General features: G+C 33.0%; 1 protein-coding gene across 2 annotated transcripts; it reads right to left on the reverse strand.

The window, feature by feature from the left end:
- Positions 1–10,059: 10,059 nt before the first annotated feature.
- Positions 10,060–20,466, reverse strand: LOC117908617 (translation initiation factor IF-2, chloroplastic). Of its 2 annotated transcripts, XM_034822273.1 has the most exons (13): positions 20,341–20,466; positions 18,626–20,227; positions 18,456–18,488; positions 18,060–18,173; positions 17,700–17,849; positions 17,519–17,617; positions 17,367–17,429; positions 16,543–16,698; positions 15,990–16,055; positions 15,065–15,301; positions 12,586–12,861; positions 12,077–12,265; positions 10,060–10,675 (listed from the first exon to the last, which is right to left on the reverse strand). In XM_034822273.1, the coding sequence occupies exons 2-13, from the start codon at positions 20,126–20,128 to the stop codon at positions 10,514–10,516; spliced, it is 3,048 nt and encodes a 1,015-aa protein (XP_034678164.1). In that variant the 5' UTR covers positions 20,129–20,227; positions 20,341–20,466; the 3' UTR covers positions 10,060–10,513. The 2 variants fall into 2 exon arrangements, with proteins under 2 accessions (XP_034678164.1, XP_034678163.1); XM_034822272.1 differs by having other exon boundaries at positions 18,626–20,466.
- Positions 20,467–21,181: the final 715 nt, after the last annotated feature.

A 21,181-nucleotide genomic window follows, 5' to 3' on the forward strand; every position in this document is an offset into this window, starting at 1 on the left:
CTCATAAAGGCACTTACAGCCTTTTTGTTCTTGTTGAATTCTCCAATATTCTCTTAAAAAATATTTACTTTAAAAATGTAATAATAATCATTTTTAACTATTGATTTCCGATATTCAATTTATTAGGCATGGTTTTTAAGGAGAAAAATAATTAATGGAAATAGTAACACCTCCTTAAGGAATTAATTCACATATCCCACCAATTAATATGTAAGAGAAATATAAGGTGAATGATGAGAGAGAGGGAAAAAGAGAATGAGAGAGTGAGAAGTTAGTTGTTTTTTTTTTTCTTTTTGACAACAAGGGTATTTCAGGAAATTTTGAAAAGTAATATCATTTAACTCAATTTTCACTCATCTACTAGATTTTGGGCTTAAATACAAAGGATATGAGGATCTTGGGCCAATTTTTAAGCTCAAACGGGTGTAAAACTCAATTCTCCCAATATTTATCCCACTCCTTTATAACTCATCCTTCAGCAACCAAGCCCACTCCTTTCTTTCAGGGGAGTTGCAAAAAATTATTATTTCTCCTTTATTTATTTCCAATCTTTTATTTATTTAGGATAGGAGAGTTATCATTCAGAGGAATGAGAAGGTTCGTGATCAAATATAATGTCATCGATAAATTTTTATTTATAACAAAACAGATCAACTATACCATATATATTTATTTTAGATCCTTGCTACCATCGCTCTTGAATTCACAGAATTTTATATTGGTTTCCTTCAATGTCTCATATGTTTTAATAAATAACATGCTAAATATTTTAATATAATAAATAAGACAGTAGTTTTTGAGGCATACAATGTTATGCTTCTGTTTGAATAGATTAATAGTAACCGATCACATCAAACTCATGAATTCACCCACATTCACAATTTCTTCTTGATATCCACAATTTATTCATGAGATTCCACCAACCCACGATCTTTTCACTTATGTAATATGCAAGTTTTATTCTTCTTGCCCAAAATTAGTTTAAACAAATCAATAGATTAAAAACACCTAATTGTTATTTTAAATATTAAAATAAACTATCATAAAATGTTTAGCAAATGCCTACTACTCGATCTGTCAAAACTCTAGAATGCTCCGAATAAGAACTCTAAAAAGCTCTATATAAGAATAGTGAATTATTATATAATGCTGATAGGAAGAATCCAAATTGTCACAAGTAAATTTTAAATTTTATTGAAATAATTTTTTTTCTATTTTTAATAATTAATAAATCCTCCCAACGTAATAATAAATGAATAAATTTCCCTTTTTCCATACAGTGTTCCGGATATGCTAAGCTATCATAACCAGTTAACCACTCAGTTGTAATGAGCTTTTCATCTACTTAAAATTGGTCAAAAATATGTTCAATACTTTGATAATTTCCAAATAAAAACGGTAACAAAATTTAAATCTGACTATTTTGTTAAATAAAAAAGAGCAAAAAATTTATTCGATCAAACCATATCCATAATAAATATTTATTTTTAAAAAGTGAAGAAGTCCCTCAAAAATAGTACAAATGAACTTATTCCAAGCTCCAAAAATAAGATGATGGCTGCAGCTCAAAGCATGTGAAAATTTGGGCTGACTTTTTCCCCTCCATGGTTTGTTTTCAGATGAGGAATTGAAATCCATGTTCCCCTCTTTACACGAAGATGCTGAAATCTGATAACTATCACTATATACAATGTGTGAAATAGCATATAACAATGGATCACACATTCTCAGCAACCTGCATTTAGGTATATTGCAAGAGGTGGGAAGGTCAAGGCTCCTGCATCCTACCGGCCAAGGTTGCCAAGGCATTTGATTTGAGGTTGAAATCCCGCAATACCGTGAAGAATGTGAGCCAAGTTTGCAACTGGGTATGCCCTTTTTTTCTTATAGTTCAATACCTGCCACTTTCAGTGCAGCTGTAGTCTTCTATATGACAATCCATTTGATTTAATTACATTCTTAATCCCTCTTCAATATTGCTTATAAAATCTTGAATTAAAGAAGCCGACATAAAATAGACACCAACACAGGAGTTGTGCTCATGTTAGATACTGCTTTGACTGTCAGAAATGGCGCTCTTCCAGCATGCCAACGCATGTGCTCGACACTCCTCAAACATGTCCATTGACATCATATACATAGCCAGCAGATTCAAGATACACGATGCACATGTCAAGAACCATCAATTTTTTTAATAGAAGAGCAAGAAAGGCACTAGAAGTATTTTGCTGCTTGTCATCACTTTTCCCCACCATTTTCTTCACATGAATGGAAATTTGTTGATGACATCCCATTTTAGAGGAGAAAATCAAGTAAAAATTTTTAAGTGGCTAGAATCTTGCTGCCTGATTGGTGAAGTTGGATGGTGAAAGTGTAAAATCAATCTAATCAAATTTATTATTTGTCATCTATATATTATGAAAAAAAAATCAATAAATTGTCATGTGCTGACTATGTCTATCTCCCTCCAATTAGGACATGTTGTACTATAACCTTAAATGGATTGTTCCACGAATCAATTATAAATAAATCATTTACTTCTAAGAAATTCATGACTTGGATCTTCTATACAACTTCCAATACAGACAAATCATATAAAACAATGTAAGAGATACTAAACCATAATATTCATAAAGTATAATGCATAGAATAAGAATAGATAAAAGTGAAACTAAAATATGATTAAATAAATCATAAACTCCAACTTTGTTACATTATGTCATGCTTTTAAGGGTATATACTATCGTAATAATAGGAACTTAATTACTTTTTTCTTGGGGTAGGCTAACAATGATTAGACTCAAAGTGGTTTGGATATTTTCTATTGCCTAAGTTGCCAGAGCATTTATTTTATGTTAATCTTCACAAAGCTTGGCTTATTATTGTATAAATTGTCTCATCATATTTTCCAATCTAGACATGGAAGATGAAGATTGGGGTTGTTGCTACAAATTTTGAGATGACATCCCTTAATATGTAAACCCTTCTTGTCTAATGCGCGCTCTGGTTGCCTTGAAACTTATTTCCTTACCATTGAAACTAACCATTATTGTCATCTCTCCATGATAAATTAGGATGATTTCTCCAACTTGAATTGTAAGTGTTGGAAGTATGGAGAGTTATTAGAAGATTACATGTATGTCCCTAAGGCATTGGTTTGCTTCAAGAACATTTCTTGCATTGTAGGTAGGGTAGGATAAAAGATTGAACATCATGTTCCATGGACTTACATATCAAACAAGGTTGAGTGATACCCTCATTTACTATTTGCACCTCTTGCACTCCCTAAGCCCCCATATAATCTAGCTTCCTTATGAGTGGAGCAATCTTTGTTTGGGAATCTAAGAAGGGTATATACTCCATTGGCTCTTGCAATGTTCACCCCTTTATCTCTAAGTGGTTCCTTTGTGATATGATCTTCCCAACTTCTTGAGACTTCAACAATGTAATCGAGAAACTAGAATACTTCATCAAGGTTCTATGTTATAAAATTCCCACCACACATAGTCTCAAGGAGTTACTTCATTGAAGGCATTATACCCCCATAAAAGTAGGATACTAATTCAATTGTCAGGGGCCATGATGGACTATCTCCCTGAACCTTTCCCAACAAACAAAAGAACTTCTCATCCTCTACAACTTTAAAGTTTGAGATTTCCTTCTTTAATGCACTACTCTTATGGGGTGGGAAGGATGTTCGCAAAAATATTGATTGCAACCCACCTCAACTCTTTATGCTATGAGGTTTGAGAATGTTCAACCAAGTCGCAGCTCTATCCTTCAAGGTCAATCAAAAGCGCTTCATGCAAAGGATCTCCAAAGAAAGGTTAGCTTCATGAAAGGTTGAGTAGATTTCTTTACATCCTAATTTAAGTATGGGTTCTCATTGTTATTCTCATTCCCCTTAAATAATGGTAATAAGGGAACCAAATGTGGTTAGATAGTGAAATGCTTATGATCCTAAGGGATAGCAAAGCATGATAGTGTGCTTATCTTAGGAGGATTTAGAGGCTCCCTCATAGGTCCATATCCTTATAAAGGCATTTGCAGCCTTTCGTTATTGTTATTGAATTCCTTAGTATTCTTCATACTTAGCTATGATTCCTAAGTTGTTCTTTGAAGTCTACCTGAAAAGTCTTTTTTCTAACCAAGCATAAAATCAAGGAAAAATAGATAAAAATAAAATAGCTAAAATTAAGGAAAAATATTAAGCAACAACTAAATAATAAATCTGAATCCCTATGTTTGATAAAAATAAAAATAAAAATAAATAAATAAATAATCAAATCTAAAAATATACATGAACAAAAACAAAGCAATGCAATGTATCCTAGTCATAAAGGTTACTAACCCCTAGCAACAATGACACTTTCTTAACTGTTATTCTCTATTGTCTTGAATACTAAGTCTAAACTACATATCAACCTCGGTTAAAAAAAGAAAAAAGAAAAAAAAACAATAAAATATCAATTTCCAATTGTCCAGGACCTACTTAGGGTTGGTGAAGTGCCAAAAGTGCAGTTCCCAAGGTAGGGGAAGCTTTGCATCAAAGTGGCAATGGCCCAATTAAAAAATGAGATGATTCCAAATTAGATTTCAAAATGATAGGTTAGAGTCCTCCCTTGGTATTGGACAAATTCAAAATAGGGGTCATTTCAAATTTGTTTCAGACTCATAAGAACTTAGAATTTATCATTTTGAATTTGAAATCCTCCTCCTACTCTTCCAAGTTGAATTCAAATGTTCATAACTTCTTAGTTTTAGCTTTAATTTATGCACTTAGACTCCTAACCTCCTGATCTTCAAAACAATATATAACTTTCCTAAAATGGATCTCAAGAAGTCCTTAAAATGCACCTCAAAGTGAAAGTATGTGCAATTACCAAATCTTAAACTCCAATTCTCATGTTGAATTTCAAGCTATGGTCTCCAACCTTCTTTTTCATGTTTGCTTGTCGTCTATCTCTCTTCATAACCCTTCTTTCTGATTCCATGCTATTCATTGCTCCATTTGCATTTGTTAAAGATCTCATCATGTCATAAAACTTGTGGAGCTCCTTTTATGGATATTTAGCCTCTTCTATATCATGGCTTAAAGTGGCTCTTGCAACTTGCATCTTTTTAACCTCTTAAATTGGGAATTTATCTCAAGATACACGTTAGACCAATACCTAGAGTCTTAGCAATAACTCAAGTTCAATCAAATGAGTTGATCCTTTATTGAATAATTCATTCTCTATATGTTCCATTAGAGCACAATTTGTGGCTCTAAGCAAGGCTTGGTCTATGTGGTATTCTTCATCAACTTGGAAAAGGGATTTAAATACATCCAAATCCAAGGTATGTGTTGTAACACTCTAGATTATATTTTTAAATTCATATTTGTTTTTGCAGCAGTAAAATCTTGTAGCATGCTCCTTTTCAATCCAACAAACATAAGTTGTCTTCCATTAAATAAAGAAAATATATTCTGAAAATTAAAATAAATAAAACCAATAAGTCTAATAATTAAATATTTTTTCTAATTAAAGGACAATATTTCAATAGGTTAAGACTACCAAATATGGTCTTTTAAATCTTCTTAAATATTAACGCTTTTAGAACACAAGTTAAAAAAGGAAATCAAAAGATAACAAATTATAAGACAATATATTCATAAACAAGAGTTAGAGGGGAGCTTTTGAACGGAGATCTAAAGCTTCTTCAAACCTCTAAAGGAGACTTCAATGAAGTTTCAATTTCTTGGAAGTGTTTTCAAATTGGCAAGATCTTTAAGCCTCAAATTTTAAGCATCAAGAACGAAAGCCTCTTTAATTCTAATATATTGTGTCAAGGCCCAAGTCAAGTCGAGGCCTAAGTCATGTCATGGTTCAACTCACACCAAGGCCTAGATCATGCCAAAACTCAAGTTACACCAAGACTCAAGTCAACTTAACACTCAAGACTAAATCAAGTCAAGAAATAGATTAAGCTCAAGGCATTGAAGATAAAGTTTTTCCAACCCTCCATTAATAACAAAGAAATGAAGAATCAACTAACACAATAGAGATTCAACCCACATCGTTTTCTAAATCAATAAAATATAATTAGACCACACATTGTTTTTCTTAAAGAGAAATTTTTGTATCCATATATAGAATGTTCCTATGAATCAAAAAATAATATATGATGAGATTTTGACTAAAATTGTGAGTTATTTTGAGTTTAATTAGGAGGTTTGAAATTTAAGTGAAGTAAGATTATAATTATTCCTTTTTAAGTACAGAGAATTGATAACTGGAACACATTTTATATATATATAAATGATCTACATTTAATATAAATAATTAAAATAGTAATACAAAAAATAATAAAGAATACAAAAATTAACTATCAATGATATTTATGGCTAGAAAAATTGAGAACCGAAGAATTTAAGGGCCCATTTTTTAACATGATTTTTCTAGTAATTGTAAAGGCTTTTCTTATAAAAAAAATAAAAAATAAAAAAATAAAAAAAAAAAAAAAAAATTCAAGTATTTAACAAAATTTCAAATATCACCACTAAAAATCTAGAGATCTTAAAATTATTATATTAGCACTTGGTAGATACTACTAACAAAAATCACATTTCTATTATATATCTTGTTGTCTTCTTTTATGTAAATTTTCCTTGGCGTTTTCATTAATATGAAATTCATATTTGCATGCATATTGATATATTCAAAGGAAGAAAAGGTATGAATTGTTTTATTTCAGTTTTACTTTTCTTCCGAAAGGTTTTGTGTTTTATTATTCTATGATATGATGGTATTACCATGGTATTTTAAGATTAATTAGTTCATAAGCGAATCAAATGAGTATATTATTCTACAATTAGATTTAGTATTGGGACGAAGGAAAATAAGAAAAAAAAAGTATGTTCTATTGATGAAAATTTTGCGATGAATACGAAAGGGGGGTTTTATGGATTAAAATCGATGATTTTTCAATTTTTATAAATTTATATGTGGAGTGAATAATAAAACGGAGAAGCTAAGTATAAATGATTGTTATAAAGAATACTAGTTACAAATGAAAGAATGAGATGATTCATGGTAATTAATGATAATTTGTATTTAGATGAGTTGTCCCACTCCTTTCATATCTATATCTATATCTATACTACCTATAAAAGTACGAATTGTTTTTCACTTTTTTATTTTCAAAAATATGCTTATCAATACTAATAATCAATTTAAATGAGAAATTAATCTTTTTATTGAGGTTGGGGTTTTAATTACTTGACGAACCTGAAATTATTATCACAAACCTAAAAGGTAATTCAAAATTTTATCTTTTCAATACTAATAATCAAATTAAATAGGAATTTAATCTTTTAATTTAATTAGGGTTTTAATTACTTGATATGCCGGAAACCATTCCAAAAATTACTATCACAAACCTAAAAGGTAATTCAAAATTTAATCTTTTCCATACTCATAATCAACTTAAATAAGAATTTAATCTTTTTATTTCATTAAGGCTAATGGAAGTCATTCCTGAAATTGTCCTCACAAACCTAAAAGGTAATGGAAAATTTATGTTTTCATTTGCCTCCAATTTCTATTCTATCAACAGTTTTAATAGGGATTTAATTAACATAAATGTGTATGTTCATAACTTTATATTGATTTTATATTCAAATTCAATACTTCATTTTAATTTTACATTTAAATTCAATCCTGAAACTATTCTCAAGAAACTATAAAGGAAATGGTTTATGTTTGTAAGAAACCTCTTAAATTGGGCCCTCATCTTTAGCACAACAGTATGACATCCCCTCTAGCATAGCTACTTCATTCTTCATCCTATTTGAAGAAGTGTCTAAAGATCTATTGATATGATGTTTATCAGTCTCAATCATTGATTTTGATTTATTTATAATATATATAGAGTGAAGTTTGGTTATGGTAGGAAATCCTCGCAAAGTGTTTTTCTGATTTCAAATTTAGAATTGAGATAAAGGATAGTTAGAGTTTGTTTGGAACTCTCCCACAAATTAGGTTTTTTTTTTCTTAATAACAAATTTGAAGTATTTTAAATCATATTTGAGTGTATTTTGAGAAAATAAATAAAATTTATTTAATACTTATATTTATTGTTAATTTTTTCTTCTTATCCTAACCTATCTTTCATTTCTTCAATGAAATAAATTAATTTTTTTAAAAAATAATTACATGAAACTTTTTACTTTTTATAAATGGTGACTTTCATTCATTTTGAGATATTTAAATCTTTTAAACTTTTCATATTTAGTTAAATAATAGTGAATTAATAATAATACTTATTATATTATAGATAATTATTGAAAAAAAAAAGTTTCATCACTCATTTACATTATTTATTTAAACAAATTTAAATTTTTAGAAAATTACAACATTGTTTTTAAAATATTAAGATTTTGATATGAAATTGACCGAAATTATGAAAATTTTTCTATTGAGATTTTAAAATATTTTTAGAATAAAACTTATTTTTCCTTTATATTTTGTCTACTGAATAATTTGATATATTATATATTTTTCTTTGATATGAAATTATTTCATTTAATCTGGATTCTATTTTCTATATTTAGAAACAAAAATTAATAATAAGTTTTACAAAAAATATAATGGTTTTTAAAAACGAATTAAAAATATACTTTTTAACAACATGATATAAGTCAATAGTTTTTCCATAAGAAATTTTAAATATATATATATATAAACCAATCATTAATTTTTTATTTACGGCTTCACTTTTTTCATTCCAAAAATGTCTTAAATTATAAGTTTCATTCTCTTTAAAACCATACTATTAATATAATTAATGTTATAAAAATTTATCATTAAAAGTTTGAAAACTTTTCAAATTTTTTGTGACCATTTCATTTTTAATCTTTAAAATTTGAAAATTTTAAACTTTAAACTTTTACCATTACCTATTCTTAAATTTTCTCTTCAACTCTTCCAATGGGTTTTGTTGATTTGAAATTTTTTTTTAATTCATAAATTTGTTGCTCAAATTAATTCATTTTTTTTCTTATTTTAATTAAAAATCACTTATATAAAAGGAAAAATGTATTTAAACTATATACAAAATACTCAACGCAAAAAAAATTACATTTAGTGTAAAAGAAATAAACAATATATTTAAATTAAAATTGATAAATGTTAAGGTCAAGAAACATGGTGGTATTTATTTTTTTAATCTAAAAAAATTGGTTAAAAAATAATTTTATTATAATAAAATTTGGTGTGGAAAAGCGTAATCTTATTTATATCTAATTGAATAAATTCATATACTAATTTTTTTATTGGACTTTTTTCAATCCCGTGCTTTGTCATGTATACACTTACTAGTATATAAAAGAGTGGGATGGTTCATGATGAGAATTCAAAATACAATCTAAGATATTTGTAATAAAACAAAATAGATAGATCAAATATACTACATATATTTATTTCAGATTCTTCCCTAAATTGAATGTAGCGATTAATAATTTTCTTCCATGTCTCATATGTTTAAATAAAAAACATGGAAAATATTTTAATAAATAATATGGTTTCCTTCAATGCCTCACATGTTTTAATAAAAAACATGGCAAAATATTTTAATAATAACGCAGTAGGTTCTGAGGCATGCAACACTTACACTCCCATCCGAGAGTAGATAAATGAAAAGTGTGGGATCACATCAAACTCATTAATCCACCCACATTCACAATTTCTTCATGAGATACAACAGTCATACACCGCACCCTGCAAGATTAAATTTTATAGAAATACTTTTTTATTTTTTATTCATATTTATAATAATAAATCCTTCCAGCATAATGATCAAGGAATCAATTTCCCATTTTCCATACAGTCCTCCAAATATGCCAACCAACCTATTATTATCAGTCACTTGCACAGCTTTTCAACTGCTTAAAAATGGTCAGAAGCATATTTAAATCTTAGACAGCTTGGACAATTTCATAATAAAACATGCAACAAGATTTAAATCTCACCATTTTCTTCAATAAAAAAGAGCAAAAAAAAAAATTCAGTCGAATCATATCCATAACAAAAAAATTTATATTTTTAAAGGTGAAGTACTGCATCGAGACTAGTACAAATGACCTTATTCCAAGCTCAAAAAATAAGATCACAACTGCAGTTCGAAGCATGTGAAAAATTTTGGTTTTTTCTCCTCCATGGTTTGTTTTCCTTTGTAGCTGTAACATGGTTTTTGTTCAGATGAGAAATTGAAATCAGTGTTCCCCTCTTTACACAAAGAAGTCGAAATCGGATAACTATCACTATATACAATGTGTGAAATAGCATATAACAATGGATCACACATTCTCAGCAACCTCCTGCATTTAGGTATATTGCACGAGGTGGGAAGGTCAAGGGTCAAGGCTCCGGCATCCTACCAGCCCGAGGTTGTCAAGGCACTTGATTTGAGGTAGAAACGCGGCAATATCATGAAGAATGTGAGCCAAGTTTGCAACCGGGTATGCTCTTTCTTATTTTTCAATACCTGCCACTTCCAGTGCAGCTGTCATTGAAGCCGATGCCTCTTCAAGCGTTCGTTTCTTCTGCTTCTTGTTGAAGGCCTGGACAATGTCTCCCACCTCCCAATCATTGTAGTCTTCCATTCCCATCCCACACTCTAGTCCAGCATTTACCTGTCCAGACCCGGAAGAAGGGAGGCGTTACTATGGAAACATTTTGACTGCAAATTTAGTATCAGTGGACAGTGTATCACCAAAACTTCAGGTCAGGAAAATGCAAAGAGAGCCTACACTATATATGAAAATCTCCAGGAAAATGAAATTTACAACTACTATGCTGGATATGAACATGGTCCATGAGATAAGATTTGCTTACTCTAATGCCCCCAACTAGACAAGATTTCCCCACATATGAAGTTGTACAAACAACGGCGACCCAGCATTTGATGGTAGGGTGCTCGTTAACCCCACCACCTACCACTTTAATTAAAGCCATCATACAAGTTACTCCATATAATTAATTAAAAAAATTAGGAGTTTGTGTATGACTTTCAATCAGGACTACTAGATTCCATTCTATAAGTTAGTGCACAAATAGCTCCTGTGAATAAAATGACGCAAAACCGCCATATGTATTTAAAGGGAATATACCTGACATGACAAGAGACTGTTATATAAGTCCAATATCTTTGATAGCAATAAGCATGACAAAAAAAAAACCCATGGGGTGAGGTACCAGTGGGAATCCGCTCATAATGGGATGAAGACGAGGAAGCAATAATTGGGATTGGGGTTCAGGGTTGGGAAAATTTCATAAACCCAAAACAGGGGCTAGGACAGTATTCCCAGCCCCAAACCTGTCATCATCCTCATCCCTATCCCCATCTATATATATCTATATATATATTATTATATTATATTTAAAAAAATAATATACTAGATATAATTTAATATTTAGAAAATATTTAAAAAATACATATTTATATTAAATATATTAATTTATACATAATTTTATATTTATATAAAATTTACGGGAATTTGCCATCGGAGATGGGGATTTTGTCCTCCCAACGGGGATTCCTCACCCCCACCCCTCCTAGGCTAAGATGAGGAATGGGGTGGGAACGGGTAATAAATTTACAAGTAGGGACGAGATGGAGGATCCCTCCTCGACCCTACTCCATTTGCATCCCTAGATAGCAACGCCCGATCTCCTCTTTCTTTCCCCATTTAGTGTAACTCATGCTTACATTAGCTTACATAATTTTACATACAAAAAAATAAGAGTAAATAAAATATTATCATATGCTAAAGCAGATACAAGTTATATGCAACATAAATCTAAATTATGGAAATACAGACTATATTTAAAGGGAAAATACCTGACCTAGGTATATGATAACACAGGTTTCTTTGGTTTCATAATTACACAATTCAACATGCTTTGGATTCCAAGGAAAGTATCACAACAAAGATAGCCAATCAACCATATGCATGAATTTTCCAGAAAAACCTGATATGTAGAAGGGTAAACCATGGACATGCCCACAAGCCACATTCATTCTGAGGACTTACCTCTTTCACAATTTCTTTAACTCGTCTCAAAGAATCAAGAGTACCAACATAGACAGCCCTGCCATCTCGTACCACCCGAATGCCACAACCTTTCTCTACCTTTCCCTCCTTTACCATGCAACCAGCAATCCGGCCACTGCCGCTGGTGAATGTGGCCCGAACTTCTGCTGTGCCAATTGTTATTTCTTCCTGCCAGAATGAAGTAGCTTTAAACTGTAAAGTTTCACTAATAGAGAACTTAGCAATTGTAAGAGCAAAGTGCATGCCCCTAAACTTCAATGCCTCAAACTAGGAATAAACCTGTTTAAATTTGAGAGATATATCAATCTTTCTTTGGGCAGTCTATTAATTAGATAGGTAATGGAAAACGTAAGAATAAGAAAGTTGCAAGCAAACAATCCAAAACACTGATTAAGCAATCGTTTGTCAAATTAGCAAAGGGAATGGAACACAGATTCATGCAAGTTCATGGGCCACAAAGTTTGTCCTTCCATTTGATTTAACTTTACCTCAACAGCATCCAGGAGTCCTTCCATTGCATTCCGCACATCATCAATAAGATCATAAATAACTTTGTACAGTCGAATCTCTACCCCTTTGGTGTCAGCATAACTCTTAACAGAGCCAGGTGCTCTAACATTAAATCCTATAACAATAGCCTTGCTAGCAACTGCAAGATCAATATCACTAGCACTTATATCCCCGGTTGCTTGGAGGAGGAACTTTAAAGCGACATTATCTTGAGGAAGCACCTGTAAGGCTTGCCTCACAGCCTCAATGGAACCCTAGTCAAGATTAAGAAATGTAAATATAATTGCAGGTGAAAACACAAATAGAATTGATGAATGATAAACACATTATATAGGTAACATCAATACAACACTGCAGCTGATTACCAGCAACAGCTGTGTGTTTGTGGGGGTAACTAATCGCTGTCCTTCAACAAAATGATTCAATACTGAGAAATGTAAGACCTTACATTGGAAAATAAATTTGAATAGCTATATGACAATCAGATTGATTTAAACTTCAATATTGCTTATAAAATCTTGAAATAAAGAAAGCAATATAGAACAGACACTTCAACACAGGAGTTTTGCTCATGTTAGACAGCTTTGACATGTCAGAAATGGCACTCTTCCAGCATGCCAACACATGTGTTCAACACTCCTCAAACATGTCCATTGACATCATAAACATAGCCAACAGATTGGAGATACATGGAGCATATGTCAAGAACTGTCACTTTTTTTAATAAAATAGCAAGAAGGGCACTAGAAGTATTTTGCTGCCTGTCATCATTTTTCCCCAGCATTTTCTTCACATGAATGGAAATCCGTTGATGACATTCCTTTTTAGAGGAGAAAATCAAGTAAATTTTTTAAGTGGCTAGGACCCTGCTGTCTGATTGGTGAAGTTGGATGGTGAAGAAAAAATTGTGAAGTGCAAAATTGGTATCAAATTTATTATTTGTCATCCATATACATTATGGCAAAAAAGTAAATCAATAGATTGCCATGTGCTTACTATGTCTATCTCCTATGTTTTTCATGATTTTCTTTGCAGGCATATCTCTGATATGCCCGTCTAGGGTATATGCCCACATTGCATAGAAATAAACCTATCAATCTTTCAAGGCACTCAAGTTAGGAATGCATCAAAGGACTCACATTCAACAAAAACAAAGGCATATTGATATATGCATGAAAATGCAGAGAAGTTCATTGTCTTTATCAGTAACAGGAAACTATAATCCTCAAGCGCATGAAGCATACTGAGACCACATTAAAATGCATCAAGAAACATTTTTAAGCTATTCTATGACAATACATGTAGGTTTCAAGTGGCTTCATGCATTCCATTTGTATTCAATATGCCTCATGAACTTCAGGATGTTAGTCAACTGATTACTCAAAGAGACAATGAATGTTGGTATATCAGAAAACTGAAGTTAAGCTTCTGATGTATCACCTGATTAGTGATACAGACAATCCCTTTATGGGTTTCTTGTTATATTTGTTTGTCTCAGAGGCTGGTATTTGACAAGGAGAGAGTCCAATTTTCCCTTCAATGACAAAGTTTGAGAGAGGAGTTATGTTTCACTTGTCTTTCAATTAATGATTGTTTTATTCTATGTCCATCTTTGTTTTAAAGCAATTGATGAATTATTTAATCATTTAAACAATGCTGATGAAATTGTTCAATATGCATCTTTTCTACTTGTAAGTTTTCTCACAGAGAAATGAGTTTAATTTTTTTTTGGTATTGATTGATTCATGTCATGATGTGCAATCCTATTACAAGAATTTTTCCTTCCTGCTTTGACCTTGCAGAAAAAACTAGTGATCTAGTTCCTCCTATAAAAACCAAATTCAATGCTAAGCCAATTTGTTTTTCCAAATGAAATGAATTGAACACTCTACATTTACAAAGAATGGAAGGTACAAATCCATCTTGAATAAAGCCATGGAGAGAAATTCAAGGTTCCACAATAATTGATGATATAGGATTAATTTTGGGATTGGCATTCTCTTGAACAGCCCCATTTCAGATGACAAATCACCTTACAACATCATATGTAAAATACAATGAAACAGTCTATTACAGCCATCCAATTTGATCAAAGTGGCTGAATACCCTTTCTGGGATTTTTTTTTTTTTTTTTTTTCATTTCATCAATTCGGTGACCTCACAAAGCTGACACTAATCTAATCAGTTCCGAGCCCAAGGCCTAGCTCAAGTGGTACAGGTTTACGGGTAGGGATGTGGGAGTTTCTGGGTTCAATTCTGAGGGAAGCAGAAAAAGATGTTCTCTATCAACAATAAAAGAGGAAAGAAAAAAAGGAGGGGAAAAACACACCAAACCTTCAAAGAAGTGTAACTCAACTCCATCACTTATTACCTATTTCAAATTCCCTCCAAAAAGAGACATAATGATCAACATAGGCTGGAAAATTCCAAATATTATCTTAGTATAGATAAGCATACCTGAACATCAACCTTCATAATAATATTCAACTGATGCAAGTCTAATCCAGACTGGCTTCCACCTGAAACTGCAGAAGCAAAGGAAGAAAGTGTAACCTTCCCATCACCAGCCTTTGCTGATATACGTTCTTGTCGCAATGACTCTGCACGTGCCTCCGCTCTTTCTCGAGCAATATCAAGGGAGCCAACGACCTCAAATTCATCACCAGCAATTGGAACATTATTCAATCCAATGACCTACAGCAGCATTCAGAAGAAATTTAGAAGAACACAGTAGATCACTATCACAGAAGCAGCAAATGATCATGCAAATAACAGCCATATTTGGTACATTTTCAAGTAACTAAATCGAATCATGACTCAAAATATCCAGTAAAATGGTATCCAAGGGTTGCAAGTGGTCATTAGTTTTTCACTCCTCACAAGCTACCCCAATTAACCAGAGTGGAAAACCATCAACACAAATTTACATTGGGTTGCCTTTCACCCAACCCGATTGGTCCAAGTTGCAGTCCAACTGGCATGATTTTACATCCAAATAATGGCTTGATTATAAGAAAGCTAAATCCAAATAATTGGACAATCTTGAGTATATATACCTCCATTAAGTGAAAAAAGAGAGGACTGTGGTAACTTGAATAAAAGAAGTCAGTCACTGTCATGAATCAAGATTGACAGAAAAAAGCTCCAAAAGACTGACTCAGTAGTCTTTTGTTGTCATCCCAGCCAACCACCCACCCACCCACCCATATTCTTAACCATTAAAAAAGGAGGGATGCCAGAAAGTTGTACTATTCAAATTTAATTTAGAACCCAACCAAGTGTTTTGCAACATTTTTTTCAGCTGAGAAGTTACCATCCCAAAAGTATGATAAGATATCCAAACATAAAATGATAGATAAGGCAGAAAGCAATAATTTCAAACCTGGACAGGTATAGAAGGTCCAGCTGCATCAACACGCTTCCCACCATCATCAAACAAAGCCCGCACCTGACCATGGACAAAATGGGGGAAATCCTTCAGACATGGTGATGGGAAACAATATTCAACAAGAATATTTAATAAATTATAGCATTTCATAGTTTTAGTTGGAGTTTGTTCCTTTGTTTTATTGGAACTTATTTGGTAGTTTATATTTTAATCAAATTTTTATTTGTCTTAGTGTCCAAGATGATTGGGAAAAAGAGTCATATTCCTATCAGGAAATAGAGTCCTAGTCTTAGTAGGAAAAACAATCTATATAAACCTATTTAGTCTATCTTAATGCATGGAAAATCTTGAGGATTTAGTAGCCATATTGCTTCTCAAAGGTGTGACTACTGAGGAACCTTGCTGTATTTTTCATGGCCCTGCATCACAAGGTAGTGCCTTGAAATGCACCAGAGTACTCACCCCAACATATTTGAGGTTAAGAATCTAGGTACTATTAATTAGTGGAATTAATGTCAAAGAAAGCATTCAGAGTTTTGTTGCTAACCTTGCCAAAGGCGCCACCACAAACCACTATATCTCCCCTTTTGAGTGTTCCATTCTGCACAATGAATGTAGCAACCGGTCCCTTCGATTTATCAAGACCAGCCTCAATGACTGTGCCCTTTGCGTTTCTATCAGGATTAGCCTTCAACTCTTGCAACTTAAGTAAACAAACATGAAAAGGGTCAGAATGTACAGAAGGTATAGAATATTAAAGCAAGATAAAAATATTTAAATTTTGTAAAACAATTTTTGCCCTTTTTCTAGCTGTTCTTCAGCAAGTTGAATCACCAGAAGATTTTAAATTGTTTGTGCTGGGCATTTGCAGACATCCAAAAGAGGAAGAGTGTGTGTTTATTTTTATGAGTTGAAGTGAGTGAAGTGGGTCAAGCTAACTCATTCATTTTTATGTAGAAGTTATAATGAAACAGCTTTGGATGTATCTGTGTATACATATGAGTACTAATGCTCACATAAACACGTATGTGTATTGCCGGAAAATTGCTGCAAGATATCTCTTTCCATAAGATGACCACTTTTTGCCAATTTCTATTGAACCAAAAACTTGCATGACTTACCTTTTATACCCAGTATCAGAGATGCACATATTTTATATGTGAAGCATATGTTTCCATACAAAAATTTCAAAAATCTGACAAATGGTTTTGGAGGAAAAATGGAAAGCACAGGTAATTGTAATAGCAAGAAAGAAGAAACAAGACAAGGTTCAGTTTTAAGTGAAAAAACAGCTAGTTGAAGACTGATTTATTCTTATTGAAAAGAATGTCAAAACAAAGATGTTCAGCACACCAGTAATGCGTTACTTACCTCTGCTACAAGCATGATAGTTTCTAACAAATCATCTACATTCTCCCCTTTAAGAGCACTGATCTGTTAGGGATAGAAGAAAATCAAATAGGTATACAAGGGATTAAGAACCAAGAAAGATGCAAGTACACTTTCTACTAATAAATAAAGACCTGAACCATTGGGATATCACCACCCCAATCTTCTGGCATTAGACCAATAGACGAAAGTTCTTGCATGACTCGTTCTGGGTTAGCTCCATCCTTATCTATCTGGAATATGGAAGGAATAAAACTGAGAAACAGGAAGTTGAGACAGTAGGGTGTAAGCACTTCTAAGTGCCTATAAAGTTACCTTATTTATAGCTATTACAATTGGTACCCCAGCTGCTTTAGCATGAGCTATGGCCTCATTTGTTTGAGGACGAATTCCATCATCAGCAGCCACAACAATAATAGCAATGTCGGTAACCCTTGCTCCACGAGCTCTCATCGCCCCAAACGCCTTCAAAGGGGAGGACATAATAGAATTATCTCAAGCAAGGAAATTGAAGCTCAAAATTGAGTTTATAAAAGGCCATTAGAAAAATGGTAAAATGATGGTTGAAGAGGAATAATGAACTCCAAAAATGAAGCAGCAGAAGGGAGTAAAAAATGCACTACATTTCTGGTAATGCAAGACAAAGTTAAATCTGCAGACAAAACAATATTTTACCTCGTGTCCAGGTGTATCAAGGAAAACACATGACTGTGGCTTGCCATCGATGGGCACTAAAACCTTATATGCACCAATTCCTTGTGTAATCCCTCCTGCTTCTGATGCAGTTACCTGCAGACATCTAGCAGTCAGACTTCAATTGAATAATGTGCATATCAGGGCCAACATAAAATGGCTCTGAATATTTGTTATAAATATAGTTTTAGAGTATATTACAGGTACCTCCCACAAGTAACAGTTTAATAAATGAGTTATCATAAATACATTAAACATTTACAATGAAAAAATGAAGAATAATTAAATATTAAAATTTTATAAAGTCATAAGATCTTTAAGTCCACTATGGAAACAAGAGAAATGAAAAGGAGCATTGAGATAAGCTTCCACATGTACCTTGCTCTTCCGAATATGATCCAAAAGGGTGGTCTGTCAAGTGTAGAGCACCAAAAACATATCAGCAAAATCTTGCTACCAATATCTTTTTCTCCCCAAAGTAAACCAAGATGTGTTAATAAGAAAATAATGCATGGCCAGAAAGGAGCAAATAAGGTGACATCACTTACCTTGCCATGATCCACGTGACCCATTATAGTCAGGACAGGAGGTCTGTTTTCTAGTTTGTCCAGGTCTTCTTCATCAAGAATTTCCTTCTTCCTTGCCATTTCTTCCACTTTAACACCGGCAGCATCAATAACTTCTACCTCATACTCTTTGCAAACCATCTTAACCATGTCTTTGTCCAGAGTTTGCACCCCATCTGGCTTAATACCTTTTGAGTATAGAAAACCAAGAATTTCACCTTCACTGATGGCCAAGTTGTACGCTAAGTCTTCTGTCAACATACCTTCTTCCCCAACCTCTAGAATTTCAACTTTAACAGGAGCCGCATCTTTAGCTGCTTGAAGTCTAGCAGCCTTTCGACTTGCCTTACTCCATTTCCTCCCTTTTCTTGCTGTAGCCGCCCCAGGAATAGACACATTCAGTTCTGATGTCTCATCATCCGGAATCTCCATGTCATTGGCAGCAACCATTCTTCTGCGTGATCCTCCAGTTGAAGCATTTTTCTTGCGATAATCATCCTTGAATTTACCAGGTACAGGCCCCTTTCCGGGTTTTGGAGGAGCTAAAACTGCTTGCGCTATCATCGGATCAACCACTGGTCTCTTGGAAGCAAATTTGTCAATCAAGATTGGTTTCCGCTCTCTGGTTTTGCCTGAATCAGTTTCATCAATCCCTGATGACTTAGGAGCTGCCCCCACATCCTTCAAGATAACAGGTTTCTTTAAGACAGGAGGAGGAGGAGCAACCGAAGGTTTAGCTTGCAACTTTGGTTGAGCTCTCAAAGGCGGCTGAGTGGGTCTCAAAGGAATCCTGGGCTGAGTTTCTACCTTCCTCCTGACCTCAGGTCCCTCTCTTTCAGTGTTAGTAATATTATTAGAAGCATCCTTAACAACCTTTTCAACTGTAGCAACCGGATTTCCTTTCCGCCACACACTCTTTAAGGTTTTAGATTTCTTACTGGCATTTGAATTATTCACCGTTCTACCAACTGTTGAATTGTCATTGGTACCGGGGGGTGATTTATCCACAGACCCACTTTCCCTTTTACTTCCTAACTCACCCAACCTGCCAGTTTCAAGTTTTTCGGCCTTCTCCAACACCTCTCCCAGTGACTCTATCACCTTATTCCTCTCATCCACATTCTCCAACTTCTCATCATCATCAGAGTCCCCACTAATTTTCGACCCTGCATCCCAAGAAACTACAGAATTTACGGGTTTCAACACAGGCTTTGGCGCAGGCTTGAGGACAAGACCATTATCCTCGTCCTTACCACCACCCCTATACGTAGAAGAATCCACAGAAACCGCATTCCCTTCCTCAGCAATAACATTAGTCATTGTGCCCGAATATTTACAAACCGAAACCAACCCCCATCTCTTCCCACCCCCAAAATTGCGTCTTAATAGGGAAACTCTCCGTTGTAGCAGAAGAGATCCCTCGAAATGTCCAGAGGAACTGGCACCAGCGCTTCCCAAACTCACAAGGGAAGCTAGCGAAGCCATTGCTCTCTTATCTGGACCCTAAACTCAGCATGGAACCCAGAAAAACCGAAACTTTTTTCCTACTCCTCTCTACAATTCCACATATGTACACTCAAACCCCTGATTGAAAACTCAAATTCATTCAAAATTCAAGCGTACCCACAAGGCGAATTGAATCAGAAATGCGAAAAACTGACACACAGAAACAAAGCGGAGACCGCAAGTGTGCTTACCTCTGAGAATTGTGACTTTTTGATATGGAGACTGAAAAAAGGGGTTGTGGGATGGAGAGAAACTGAAAATGAAGTGGTGGAGAATGGAAAAAAGCTTGAGAATTGTGTGGCTATTTCTGGGCCTGTCATAAATAATAAATGTGATAAGGCTGGAAAGGTTTTTGATTTTCATCCTCTTCCACATTCCCTACCCTCGTATCTTCTGGTTTACATAATTCCAATTTTATTTTTATTTTTTTTAGGGTCCGTCATTTATCACTTTTATTGAATTATTCTTATGAGGTGTAGAAAATAATTATGCCAAAGCTTAAGATGACTTTTAAGCGAAAATGTAGTCCATCCATTCCACACCGCACCCGCACCCCGCCCCCGGCCGCCCCGCCCAAATAAAAATTTACAACAACAAAAATAAGGGATATTTGAACTATTTTTAAAATAGTTCAACAAAAAAATATAGAAATATATTGACAATCAAAAACTTTTTTTAGTCTTTATCTTTTTTAAAAAACATCGTTTAATTGTTTTACGTTGTTTTCATTTATTTTTAATAATTATTTTAAAAAATAATTATATAAATACATAAAATGATTAAAAATGAAATAACAGATATAAAAATTATTTTTAAAACATATTTAAAAATATTAAAAAATAGGTTAAAAACGTTTTAGGTTTCATATAGATTTTTGTTTTAAAAAATGTTCTTAAAAACTATTTTTTTAAATCATTTTCAAAAAATAGTTATCAAATAAAACTAAAGTGATTTTAGAAACATCTTTAGTTGTTTTTTTACTTATTTTCTAAATATTGAAAACAAATTAAAAATATTTAAGAATTTTAAATA

The sequence above is a fragment of the Vitis riparia genome, chromosome 19 (genome assembly GCF_004353265.1).
Source record: "Vitis riparia cultivar Riparia Gloire de Montpellier isolate 1030 chromosome 19, EGFV_Vit.rip_1.0, whole genome shotgun sequence".
NCBI lineage: Eukaryota > Viridiplantae > Streptophyta > Magnoliopsida > Vitales > Vitaceae > Vitis > Vitis riparia.

What these genes read in the sequence shown, in the direction of transcription:
- LOC117908617 (XM_034822273.1), bottom strand. Translation starts at nt 20,128, where the DNA reads ATGGCTTCGCTAGCTTCCCTTGTGAGTTTGGGAAGCGCTGGTGCCAGT. An exon ending in TTGTAATAGCTATAAATAAG is followed by an intron (nt 17,618 to 17,699) that starts GTAACTTTATAG and finishes TCCATATTCCAG; the next exon opens with ATAGATAAGGATGGAGCTAA. An exon ending in TTAAAGAAATTGTGAAAGAG is followed by an intron (nt 10,676 to 12,076) that starts GTAAGTCCTCAG and finishes GGGTCTGGACAG; the next exon opens with GTAAATGCTGGACTAGAGTG.